We start from the raw sequence: 13584 nt of genomic DNA, 5'->3' as shown, positions 1-13584 counted from the left end.
CGAAATTCAGAAAAAATAATATATGTTAAAATATTTATGTTTTAGTGAAACCTCATTACGGAGAAAAGAGAACATTTATTTTACCTTCCTGTCTCATACATTTTGCCACATGAAAATTGTCAGGGCCATGCTGGCTTATGAATATAACATGTATTATGCAACATACCATGAATAAAGTAGACATATATTTATATCTATGTATGTACCTTTAGGTAGATGTATATAGATGTAAATATATGTCTATCGTGTCAGATTTTATAAGGCGCCACATTTATGATAACAAAGCTTCTTTGATTTTACGGTTTAGTTTATTAGCTTTGTTAAATAGTGTTTGAGCTCAATATTACTGTGTTATTTTCCTCTTGCAGCCATAATTCATGGCCCCAAGCAGCATTTTTATTAAGAATGTGTATTACTGAAATCAGTTATGCAGTAAAGCATTTAATGGTGTTCTGTTTACCAGGTGTTCATATTGGTCTCTTCTGCAATGGATAATATAAAATAAAATTACTTGATTAATCTAGATTTGCATATTTTTATCGAGCAGCCTCTGCACACAATTTCTGATTACTGACAAACGTTCACCAGCCAGCTGCAGACTTATTCATTGCAATATTACCTGAGCCAACATACACACACACAAAATCAGCAAACGTGGCACAGACATTTTGGCTCATTGAAGGCACGCTTCTTTCTTTTAAAGGAGCCATGCATTTAAGATTCAAAGCAGAGCATGCTTTTGTAGATACCCGAAGGTTACAATGGGTATGACTACATCGCAATGTATCCTTATGTGCTAAGGATGTTAACATTTTTAATTTGCTCATCTGACTAGAATAGCAATGCAATCCCTTTGTTTGATGCAGGTTGACTATGCAAATGTTTCAAAGCAATGGTGCACGCTTGTAGTACGTGGTTTTAACCTTCTCTTTTTATTTCATTGAGCCTTGTAATACTGTGTTCTGTGTTTACTGCATAGTATATTCATTTGGGCTAAGTTCTACTTTCTTTCGAACGAGCTGGACGGTCCTTGGAACTTCAGCTTAGTCTGTTGAGTTCGTTGAAGTATCCGGACGCGTCCTGAGTCGTGGGTTGTTCCTTTGGAATAAACATTCTTAATCTTCATATTCTGCTGGCTGTGGACCTCCATTATTTACCCTCCTACATTTTGGTACCAGGAATGGGTAAATCATATTTTTTTTCTTTAAAGGAAGAAGTTCTGTATTTCACGTTTTCCAGCCTACTAGTACACCCACCGACCAAACATCTCTATCAGATGCTTCTTGGGCGCAAAGAGCACAGTTTCCCAACAGCCTGCCAAACAAGTGAGTGGAATTGCTTACTTTGTACGTGCTTGTGAGAGGATGTGCTGTTGAGAGGCTGTGGGCACCAGGGGCGGTGCCTCCCTACGGGCCCTGGGGCATTGCCCCACCCATACTTTGGCCCCCATGGCCCCCCAATTAAATGCGTGTAAAGTCCTAAACAGTTTAAGTATTTTGGATTTTGCCTCGGGCCGGTTTCAATATTGAGGCATGAGGCGTGTCCCCCCGAGAAACCAGTGCGGGGCCGAGGGGGCGGCTGCTGGCTACAGCTGCTGGCTAGAAAGCAGAGAATATGTACTATTTGGCCTAAGGTTGTGCAAAAAACTTTACTATTTACCCAAGAGCAGGCTAGCTAGCAGAGATTATGTCATATTCGGCCATGACAATAGCAAAGAAACTTCACTATTTACCCAGCTGCTGACTAGATAGCAGCGATCATGTACTATTTTAGCTGCTCACTGAATAACAGTGGTCATGTACTACTTGGCTAGTGACCATGCAAACAAGCATTGGCATAGCCAATAAGGTCTCGCCTTTGGGACCTTATAAGTGTTTAGTTATCCAGCACAATATCCTTGGTGCAACAACATTAACTGTTACATGGCTAAAAACTTATAAGTTGCCAAAGGCGAGACCTATTGGCTATGCCAATGCTTGTTTAAGTAGCCCCTATCTCTGTAAGGGACATGGGATGAAGGGATAGGGGATGCTTTACAAGAAAATGTTTCTTGCACGAGAACACGTGGGGAAGACAGACTCCTGAGAGAGGAGCTCGGCACATTAAATGAAGCAGGAACTACGAACGAATCCACCAGATGGTCTCCACGAATACCTGTAGTCAATACACAAGAAAAGGGGACAAAGTGTTCCTGTGATCCACAGCAGGACTGCTGAATTAATCCACCAGATGGTTTCTACAAAAACACACCTCTAGGGTCACATGATGAAATAGGAGGTGCCCACAAAGGAATCCGCTAGACTCCTTGAAGAAAACCGACTGGAACCAGCTGCCTAAAGTGTCCACAAAGTCCATAGCCCTGAAGAAGGCCTTCCTTGAAATACACCACAGGCCCAACCTGAAGGTCGAAAGGCGTCAGCGCACTTACAAACGGGGTCAAGAGCTACCATTTAGTGCAATATGTGCGCATAAAATTGTGCACTTCTGGTGACAAAATTAATGATTTCATCTGGACACAAATGTACGCTCTGATCACCATTAGAATAGGGCCAAGTAGTACTGCTGTAGACTACAATCAAGAAGGTTATAGTGATAAGAAACATTTCGATAACGTAAGAAACTAGACATCTAACTCTGTATGTTTTTTCCTGTATGTTCTTGGATTAAGTTCTTTCATATGTCTAACAATTCATGTTATGTAATGTTTTTGGTCTGTACACGTTTTGTCCCAAATTAATGTGTTCAGAAACGTAATTTTCGTTAAATGGATGTAAAACATTTCCTGTATAATGTTTGTTTGTGTCTACAACTGTTTTTTTTTTTTTTTTTTTTCAAACAATGAGTTGAGAAAGAGGACTGCTGGCTCATTCCCTTGAAATCGTTTTGATTAATCGGTTTTTGGCATGATATATTTTAGTGTTCACCATTGCAAAACACTTTAAGTAAAAACAGGTTAAATCATTGATGCATGGAGAAACAATAGTTTGGTTTCTCCAATCAAGAAAACATTGGATTGATGGTCGTGGAGGTATTTTTCTATTATAAATTGAAAGAAAATGTTGGCATTCCATAAATGCAAATGCTGCCATGGAGGTCTACTGTCCCTCGCAGGCCTCCACCCATGCGCTCGCAGCCCATTCAACAATATTCACAATCTGAATCCTGCTCATTATTAAGGTAGAATAGGCATTTTGCTCTGCAACAGTTTAGCACATCCTTTGCAATGCAAAGTGTAGTTCGGGTCAGAAAGAAGTTGGTGTGCAAAAACCCTGACTTCCTTACAACCCAACCTTTGTACTAGGGGTCCTTGTTGGGTAGATTAATGAGAGTTGGAATGCACAAGGAATAACTCAGGGTTGTCAAAGGTGTAACTTCATGGCTGGGGAATACTTATTTACCTAGTTGACTACTGAGCAGACAACATGACTATGGGCTGTATGTCAAGATATCGAGGTCAAGAATATTAACCCGCACATATATCGACTCTTCAGTATTGACTACCAAGATATCCTCAAGTTCACTATGCATACTGAAGTCCAGATTGACTATTTTCAACTCCACATCTGCCTACTTTGATGTTATGTAGGTTGTTGATATTCTGGTGAACATATAAGTGCAGCTCGATATTTAATCTTTATTGTTATGGTAAACACGCCACAAATAACCTTTCAAAAGAGTACTGATTGGCTTTAAACAGGAGTACCTGATTCTCTAGAAATTAAATCAATTGCCTTTCACTGTGCAACATCAATCATTATGAGAACCATACTGTCAATATTATTATTGTCTTTTCATACTTTGCGGAAGTAATGCATGGCCCTCTTTCCTCCAGTGTGGAAGATCCTTGATCACACCACCCTAGGCAAGCATTGTCCATTCCATGTCACCGTTGTCTCCCTATAAACTGGTTTATTGGTTTCTGGTGGGAACCTTTTGTGTCCCCTGTTTTTCCACAGTTAAAGGATAGAAGGCACGTATTGCGCTCTAGAACTGTCCACTACATCACAATGATTAACCCCAAAGACCACCGATGCTGGTTATGATCTTTTTTAAGATGTTTAAATAGTACCTGTTTTAGCTGACAAAAGTCTTATATAAATAGGCCCCACCTTTAGATAAGGATAGGAGGCCTGATTCACCTAAGGGAAGGCCAAGAAGTTGAACATATACTAATGTATGATTTAGCCTATGATTGAAGCACATTTCACACTTTTTTGGGAATCCTCAAAGAATTCCAGAAGTACTGCTCAATCCTTCAAAACATATGACAGTTGTAGTACCCACATTTGTAACTATTACAAAAGCAAAGTTGTACCATGTTCACATTTGCGCAAATCGAAATGGAACACAAATGTACTTAACTTTTTGTTTCTTATTGAAGGAAATAACTTTCATCCTGGAGACACCTCTTTTTCCACTCCCACGTTATTCCTGTTGGTGTTCTCTCCTATTTTCCAGCCTGGAAACGCACTCCCTCTTGCCGATGACAGTTGTAAATCTGTGTTCCTATCCAGGGTAGGACATACCTGCAAACCTTCACAGGTGGACTCATCTAGGAACATGCACATACCCACTTCTACTACAAAATCTGCAAATAAGGAAACCACACCTCCCTGGAAGAATGATCATACTCAAGATTGCGCATAGAAATTTTTACAAATCATTATCCCCTTCAATCCGGATCCAGGTTTTAGGTGCCCAAACTTGGAATTTTGCAGATCTGAGTTGAATTTTGATGCACAAAATTCTGTTAGGATTAGGCCTGTTAATAATTCTGACTTTATGCTGGGAATTTCTGAAAAGAAATAGTGGTTATGCATCCGTGAGCATTTCAGTAGCAATGGCCCTACAGTTGCCTTGTTTCTAACATAGCCTTCTTTAATAAAGGGCTGCTGAAGGCTGTATGGTGGGTAAATAAAAATATGTAATGTAAATGGTTCGCTGTTCATTTTGGAAGTTGTTTGCTTTCCAAGTATTGTTCTTGTCATAACCCTGAAAGCTTATGAATGCCATTATCTAATATGTACTTATATTTTACTTAGTGTCAAATATCCGTATTGTATAGGTAAACAAAACATAAATTGTGAATTTCGCAAAGGCCAGGTATTATGTGTGCTCCTCTACATGGGTTCACCAATGATCAATTTACATTTTCTGTGGACAATGCCTAAGAAAATGTAAATATTTTATTATTTTGCTCAATACTACCACATAGAGAGAGGCCATGCTCTATCATTTTCTCTCTAGAGCCCCATTGTATGAAATAATCCAGGACTGTGAAACTTCCTTTAAAGTAACAGTACACTTCCTCCCACTGTACACACTCTCCCTTCATCAGTCCCGGATAGGAAAGACTCACATCTCTCAGATTGAATGTGATTTCCAGGTTGCTCCAGAAAGAGTCTGAAAAGGTGGGGAACATGTCCAAGACGTCCAGCAGGTCCTCACGCTGGATCTTGTGCAGGTCGCAGTAGGTTAATGCTCTCACATCGGCACTGGACTTCCCTGGTCGGCCATAGAGGTTTATGGGCTCACCGAAGATGTCATTCTTCCCTGTGGACAATGAGTCAAGGGGGTTAGAATCAGTAAGAGAGTGGATGATAATAAACAACCTAGAGCCATCCCAGTCATCACATAAATAACTCAAGACAAGCAGGTGGCCTTCTTTTGTAGCACTGTTGTGCCTATGAGAACAAGAAAACATTGGCTTAGTGTAGAGCTAAGCGGTTTGACACACGGCTAGAAAGTCTTATCTAAATTGTTCATAAATTGAAAGTGACCACCAGCATTGCATGTATGCATGCAGTGATTTTTGTGTAGTGTGAACCTAGATGGGAAGATGCAACAAAGTGCTGTACAGTGGGTGCCTAAGCGTATGTTTCCGGACAATGTACAATCAGGAAAATTGGTCCAAATTGGGCATTTACCTTACGTTCAAACTACTATTACCTTTGCCACCCTCGTTTAATGCCAAAAGATAAGGAAATTATATAAATGTCATTGTTCTTGCTAAGGATACATTGGTGGGGAAGAGTCTCAGTCAACAGTGGTAAGAGGACCAACTCAGTTTTCTTGACAAGGCAGCTCAGTGGCGAGTTTATACCGCTTGTCCATCTGTTGGGGTGGACAGAGCGGAGTTCACGGAAGACTGACTCCACTGCCCCTTCTCTGATATTTGGAACCATTCGGCGCTCCCTCTCACCTACATGATGTTACATGGCAGTCATTACAAAATGGGGGGTATTTTAGAATGAGTTCCCACAGCTAGCAATTTGCCAGTGCTTTTAAACTCAAATATTTTCTTTTGTCTAAACTTTGCCATTGCTATGGATTGAGCCGCAGGTTTCTGTTCCATAGTTTAGCTGTTATCATTGAATTAGTCTATGTGTTAATGAAATGTAATTTTCTAGAGAGGTGCAGGTGCTGTGCACAACTATGTGCTAACTTGCTGCAATACGTCCCAGCAAAACATTACAGTCAGGACTTTGAATAGCTAGAGATTCATATGTAGACCAGGGATCCAAGTGAGAATCAGAACGGAATGGAACTTTGAGTCACACAAAGTGTCAGACATGCGAAGGGAGTCAGTATCTGTATCAAAGTACTATCACACTCTTCAGACATAACTAGGCATGAAGTCATGGGTCAACATAGTGAATGATTGAACTAAAGTTAAAAGTAAACTAGTAATTCATATGTTAGTTCTTCCTCATGGAGCTCTAGAATATATACCGTTTTTGTATATATGTGCATTTAAATACTATAAAGAACACTATGTCTCTGATCTTCATACACTTTTGTTTGGAATTCAGAGGTGGAGCAGTGGAGGTTTGTGTTTTGCAGCTCCTTTAATATATTTTGGCCTGACAATTATGGACCCCAAGTTGGTACATATACGAGTGTCTATGGTGTGAGGTCGTTCAAATGTTGGGAATGGGTTAAAAGTAAGTACATTAAGATCAAATCAGGGGTGTGTTTCCTGCCTGGCAGTGGAGTAGGGTGCCAGGAGAGTAGCTCCCTAGCCGGCCGGAGGACCCAGAGCAATTTCTGCTGACCGAATGGCGGCCACGTCATAGCAGCTGGCGACACCAGACCCCTGAGAGGCAGTGGTGGCAATGTGTGGCCTGATTTTGCCCAACACAAGGATTTAAGGGGAATCAAATCGCTATGGAAGATTAGGGGATGAGTGCAAGCAAGACGGTGGCCATCAGCCGACTGCTGAACGAATGAGCTTAGTACGGTAGTTGCAGCACGTGGCTGCCTACCCCTGTGAAACTCAAGGGCCAGGGCAGTCGTCAAACTATGGCCGGGAGACAGGTGGAGCCACAGGGGGCACCTTTTCCCTCCACTCTCATTCATTGCTTGTGGACACTGGACCTTGGTGGTTGGGGAACAGGGCAAACACAAGGAGACGATGAACGGAGCACTGAAACGTTTCAGACACTCACCCCCAGTCACAGAACTCGGTTAAATCCATCATTGGTCTTTAGCTCACTTCGCCACCCCAGTTAAGACCCAGCCATATGCAAATCAGTCTTGACCCTGTGCCTCATGGGAACAGCCCAGCCCAAACTGCAAAGCCAGGTCCTCCCTGGACTAGAAACACGCATCCTGGCACCAGTTTCGGGGTAACACCCCATATCAGCCAGGCTAGCTTGAATCTAGTGGCAAAGTGAGCAAGGGACCTACGTCTGGGCATGCCCTGCCAACTTAGGGAGAACAAAGCAAACACAAGGACACGATGGACAGAGCACTGAAACTTTTCAGACACTCACCCTCAGCCACAGATCTGGGTTGAATCTATTATCGTTCTTTAGCTCACTTCGCCACCCCAGTTCCGACCCAGCCATATGCAAATCAGTCTTGATCCTATGCCTCATGGGAACAGTCCAACCCGAACTGCCAAATCAGGTCCTCCCTGGACCAGAAACAAGCATCCTTGGACTGGTTTCGGGGTAAAACCCCTCATCAGCCAGGCTAGCTTGAATCCAGTGGCAAAGTGAGAAAGGGACCCACGTCTGGGCATACCCTACCAACTTGCGGCAAACAAAGCAAACACAAGGAGAACAGGGTCAGCCAGAGAGGAGTTGACAAACTCTTTGTGCCTGGTGTATGGGGTGCTTTGAAGGGGGATATGGACTCTTGGGGACTCCGGACACCTTTAGCAACAAAAAGGGCTGCTACTGGGGGCCGATGTGCTGCACTTGCTCACCTATGAGGGTTATTCAGAAGTCATTAAGAATGTGAGGAGTCTATATGCACTGCTTCTGAAAGCAATTCAAGTGAAAAGAGCTTAAGCCTTGGACACTAACATGTTTAAGCCACGCACAGCAAGGTGGAGGCCCACAGAGGCAGCAGCTGGGGACAACTACCAGGATAAGGAAGAAGCTGCCACCAACCTCGAGGCACACACTGTGGCGATCTTGGCCATGAATGACACAAAAGCTTCACTGGAAATACAAATTGCGGCAGTAGCGGGAGAGGTGGGGCTACTGCGATACAGTCACAAAAAACTGGCACACCGAGTCAAGGAGATAGAAGACACCATAGGGACGACATTGCCACAGGTTAAAGATCTAATTTAGACAATTTCGGCTATCGAACAAGAGGCATGTCAACTGGCGAATAGATTTAAAGATGCGGAGGGCAGCTCTGGACACCACAACATGTGTCTGGTGGGGGTGGCGGAGAAAGAGGAGGATCCATCCCTGGAGCTCTATGTGAAAGACTGCTGGCAGGACCAGTTTTACAAGGCAAGCTGTCCCACTTGTTTTTAGTGGAAGGGGCTCATAGAATCCCGGTGTTTCCGCCACTGCCAGGGGTAATCCACACCTGATGACTGCTCATTTAATGAATTTAGGGACAGAGACGTGATCCTCCAAGCAGCAAGGAAGCAAAGCCCCTTGACAATAGATGACCCGGACTACACCACTCTGGTACAAAAACAAAGGGGGCGTATGTCCCAGTCAAAAAGGTGCTGTGCCAACTAGACCTGAAATATACAATATTTGACAGAACGGTAGTGGTGGTTTAATGGTAGCACATCATTCTTATATAGTAATACCTAAACTATAGTATAGGTGCCCCTCGAGGTCAAGAAGAAAACACCCCACTACTACAGGTGTCAACTCACTGTGGTTCAATTGAACCCAGTGTAAATGTTAAGCAACAAGATAAACCTCGGCACTCCAATTCGTTCAAAAATTAATTAATGGATAATTATCCAATTCGTTGCGACCCTCAATTCAGACAATGCACAAATGTGTAGCTTGCTATTCCGTTTAATGTACAAAATACACACATTAAATAATAACATTGATTTAAATATAAATGGTACAATTTTCAAAGCTGGAGGGCATAATACAGTGTACCCCCTGTTGAATCAGCAGCCGACACGTGTTTCGTTACAACAGTAACTTTTTCAAGGCTTAGATAGAAATTGAGTAAAATTCAATCGTCTTCCATAGTTGCCCAAGGTCTTCTAGTAAGGATGACCAGATCCTATTTGAATGGCTCTGTGTGTAACGTTCAGCACAAAGTTATCAGCACACAGTTTCCGTGGATCCGTGGAGGTATCGATTAAACATTAAGTGCTGTGGCGCATCTAATGCAGCCAAACAGTTTAGTCAGACTGACCAATATTAACAGCGAAAAAAAGGGGAGCCAAGTAAGTGGTTTGTTTTCAAGTTCCTTGGTTAATATCACACAGTCAGTTCTAAGGGCAACAGGTACCTAGTCTTAATTCGTCAAGAACCTACATCAACCCGTGTGAGTACGAGAAAGCGGAGGGCTATGATATGCCCCTGTGGCTGGCGAGTCTGCCACACGTAAGGACCGTTCCCAAGGATTCATCGGACAGACCTGAAATATGCTCCCCTCTAGCCAGCAAAACTACGGGTTGCCATGAGGGGAAAACACACTTTATGATGACGCCGCAAGAGGCATGGCCATGGCTGGGAAACCGGGCTTTGGTCTGAACAGCCGCAGGGAGTGGAGGTATGGGAGTGATGGACGACGGCGAGGACCCACCGTAGGAACAATAAGAAAAACAACAATGCCTCCCCAACTAAGGATCAGATGAAAACAGCACTGGAAAAGGTAGTCCTAGAACTCAAACATAATAGAGACATCTTGGGAAACAACAGATGGAGATTTCTTGCCCTAGTGGAAGGGGGCAACAGCTCAGAACACACTGAGACGGATCACTGCTCAGAGGACAACACGTTACCTATAGTCACACCTATGACAGAGGACAAATTGGGATAGTGGGGCCCCCAAGGATTAAAAGTCCTCTACTCGTGGAAAGGAGCGTTAAATCGTTATCTAGTGTGATCAATCATTTATTGCATTCAATAGGAATCAAGTCCGTAGGTAAGCTTCCTTTGTATAAAGGTTCTGAAGTTTATTTGTAAACATATCTTTTTCCAAAAACTTGATCCAAGAACTTATATAACATAAATTCAATCCGCCTACGTGTTTCGTTTCGTCCGCACTGTGTGACACAGCGGGATTTATCGGACCGGCTGCGGCACTGACGTGCAGAATAGCAAAACATTATTGAAGAGAAATAATCCCCCATGAATGGGATGAGAAGAAGAACTGATGAATACTTTTGAGGAAAGAACTGATAAAACACAAATATTGAGCCCTGATGATGTCCAAGCGCGGACGAAACGCGTAGGCTGATTGAATTTATGTTATATAAGTTCTTGGATCAAGTTTTTGGAAAAATATATGTTTACAAATAAACTTCAGAACTTTTATACAAAGGAAGCTTGCCTACTGACTTGATTCTTATTGAATGCAATAATTGATTGATCACACTAGATAACGATTTAACGCTCCTTTCCACGAGTAGAGGATTATATGAGTATTGTGGCCTAGCAGCGGTGGTCCACCGGGAGTCACGCGTTTAAACAAATACGGGACTACTGAGTAACAACTAGGAATACCCACCAGTGCGCTCATGTGCGAGGCCCTCACCGCCTTCTATATTGGTTATAAAGGATTAAAAGTCCTTGCACTGCGAGACTTAGCTCTTGGGGCATAACCCCGGGGGAAAGAGGGAGCACATTAAGTGATCAGAACATCTGGAATGATGAGTGAACCTTTCGACATTAGAAGTAAGGTGACCATTGGCCGCGCCCCAGTGATAGAGTCACTTCCAGGTTTATTGGTGGGTTGGCTTGGGGAATACACATACCATGAATTTTGGGGGTGGTTAGTTTTAAAATCACGACATGGTACAGTAGGGCGAGGGGCAGGTTTAAAGGGCAGACTTCTTAGGTTAATACTCCACGGTCTCTCAGTAGTCATAGTGCAGTTGTTCACTTGGTACACACATGACGGGGAAGGAAGGCATGCATTTGACATGATACAGGTTAGACAGTTGTCATTACTAACGTGGAATGTGTTGGGTTTGGGCAATAAGATCAAAAAGGGTTTAGTCCTCAAGGCCCTCAATAGATACCAACTGAACATCGTATACCTTCAAGGGACACACTGCATAAACGCATAACAACGCAGTATAAGGAGGGGTAGATACAAACTGGTGGGACACTCTCAATATAGTTCTGTGTCTAGGGGCGTGCTGATACTTATTCGCAGGTCACTCCCGTTCTACACGCTGCAAACCTGGAAGGAGACAAAGGGGTGTTACCTGGCAGTGCTAGGTGAACATGAAGGTGAATCCTTGCTGCTGATCAACATCTATGCTCCCCCTGGGCTGCAGAGGGCGATGCTTAAGAAACTGGGTGACTTACTGGTATGGACCCCAAAGGCATGTACGATTGTGGGAAGAAATATCAACATAGTCGTATATATGCGCTTGAACAGAACTAGTTTGAGAACGGAAAGGGAAGCGACAAAAGGAGACTGGAGAGTTTCGCTCAGGCAATGGGACTTTGACATATGGAGGACAATTCATGGGGACATGAGGGGATATCCTTTTTATTCGGGGGTCCCAAAATGTATACTCCAGGTTGGATTATTTTTTCACCACTAGTGATACACTACTAAGGTTTAAGGTGGCGGAATACCTCGCTTGCAGAATTAGTGACCATTCATCTTTAAAGGTGACGGTCAACACAAATGTGAGGCCTCCCCTAGATGGGTGGAAGATGGAGACATTGAGACTATCAAATGAGATGCAGGTAAAATTCCTAGGCAAGGTCTCTCAGCTTTACTTTGAAGAAAACAGGAATTTGGCGAAGAGTCACATTACACTGTGGGAGGCTTTTGAGCCCACGATCAGAGGGGTTATCAGAGCTGGGGAAATTGGGGACTGGAAGGAAGAAGCCATAGATTGGCCACACTGGAGGGGGAATTGGTACAATTGGAGAGGTCCTATTCAGAGACATCTACATTAGCTGGGAAAATCGCTGTGGATTGAAAGCGTGTAGAATATCAATAAGTAGCCAAACGTGAGGTTAAGAAGGTGTACCTAGAGAAACAAAAGAGGATACATGCAGAGACGTTTTAAGGCATGGGCAAAGTGGGATCTGGCTTAGAGCCCCAGCTTTCAGGAGGCTCCCTTATAGAGCCAACTATGTTCTGCAGAGTCTTACCCTGATGACATTCAGTAATTTTTAAACATATTGTTTTAAATACTGTTTTCCTTTCATTTATTTTAAATGTGGGTGATGTGTGAGAGTCTATTATAGACATTTGCAGAGAAATGCTGTGTTTATGTTTCATGCAAGATTTTTAAAAAAGTTTCTTTTTGATCAAAACAGGACCTCACGTATGAGAAATGAGAGGGGGTCACAGAGATTATTTGCAGTAATATTAGTGAGCTGCTGCTGTATTACATATTGAAAACACAAGTCATTCTCCTTGAATATTACATGTAAAAACTTTTACAATTTGGATGAGTGTGCCTGTGTGCTGTCAGTGACCTGGCCAAAGGGTCATCAAAAAGCTGAAATTGAAATTACTTAAGATGTCCCTGGAAACATGAGGCAGGAAACAAGGCAGGTAAACTACTAACATGGGTCGGCAGCAGGGAAAGGGAAAGTACATTCATTAGGGAATTGAAGACAACCTCCGGGAAGGTTGTGAAAGGCATCCAGGACATAATAGGTGAATTAGCAGACTATTATGAAAACTTTCACAACTCAAGATCAAGAGTTGCAAATGAGGATGTCCTAGAATTTATACGTGACTGCCCCATGAGGCGACTAGACCTTGGAAAAATGAAAGACCTTGAGCCTGACATAATAGTGAAAGAGATATCCTCAATAATGCAACACATGCAACCAGGGAAGACCCCAGGCCCTAACGGACTCTATTCAGAGCTTTTTCCCCAAACTAAATAAGTGGACTGCAGCCCGCAGTGCTCGGCATATAAGGAGGCATTTCAGGTGGGAGACCTCCCAGCAGGCATTCAATCAGCTACCATAATCCTTATCCCTAAAGCAGGCAAGCCCTGAGACAGGTGCTATTTCTGTTGGCCGATATCCCTACTTAACACTGACATTTTAAAATACTGGCCAAAGTATTGGCTAATAGACAGAGGACAGTAGCGATAGAACTGCTCCACCCAGACCAAAACGGGTTTGTGCCGGGTTGTTCGACCACGCTGAA

General features: G+C 43.0%; 1 protein-coding gene across 1 annotated transcript in view; it reads right to left on the bottom strand.

The window, feature by feature from the left end:
* The window catches only part of KCNH6 (potassium voltage-gated channel subfamily H member 6), a 786325-nt gene that overhangs the window by 190430 nt on the left and 582311 nt on the right, over positions 1–13584 (bottom strand). The window contains 1 exon segment of the mRNA XM_085652606.1: positions 5360–5553. Coding sequence (XP_085508732.1) covers positions 5360–5553 — 194 coding nt within the window.

The sequence above is a fragment of the Triturus cristatus genome, chromosome 1_1, assembly GCF_964204655.1.
Source record: "Triturus cristatus chromosome 1_1, aTriCri1.1, whole genome shotgun sequence".
Classification (NCBI taxonomy): Eukaryota; Metazoa; Chordata; class Amphibia; order Caudata; family Salamandridae; genus Triturus; species Triturus cristatus.
Note: the sequence above shows the minus strand (reverse complement) of the source record. Positions and strands in the feature narration are given on the sequence as shown.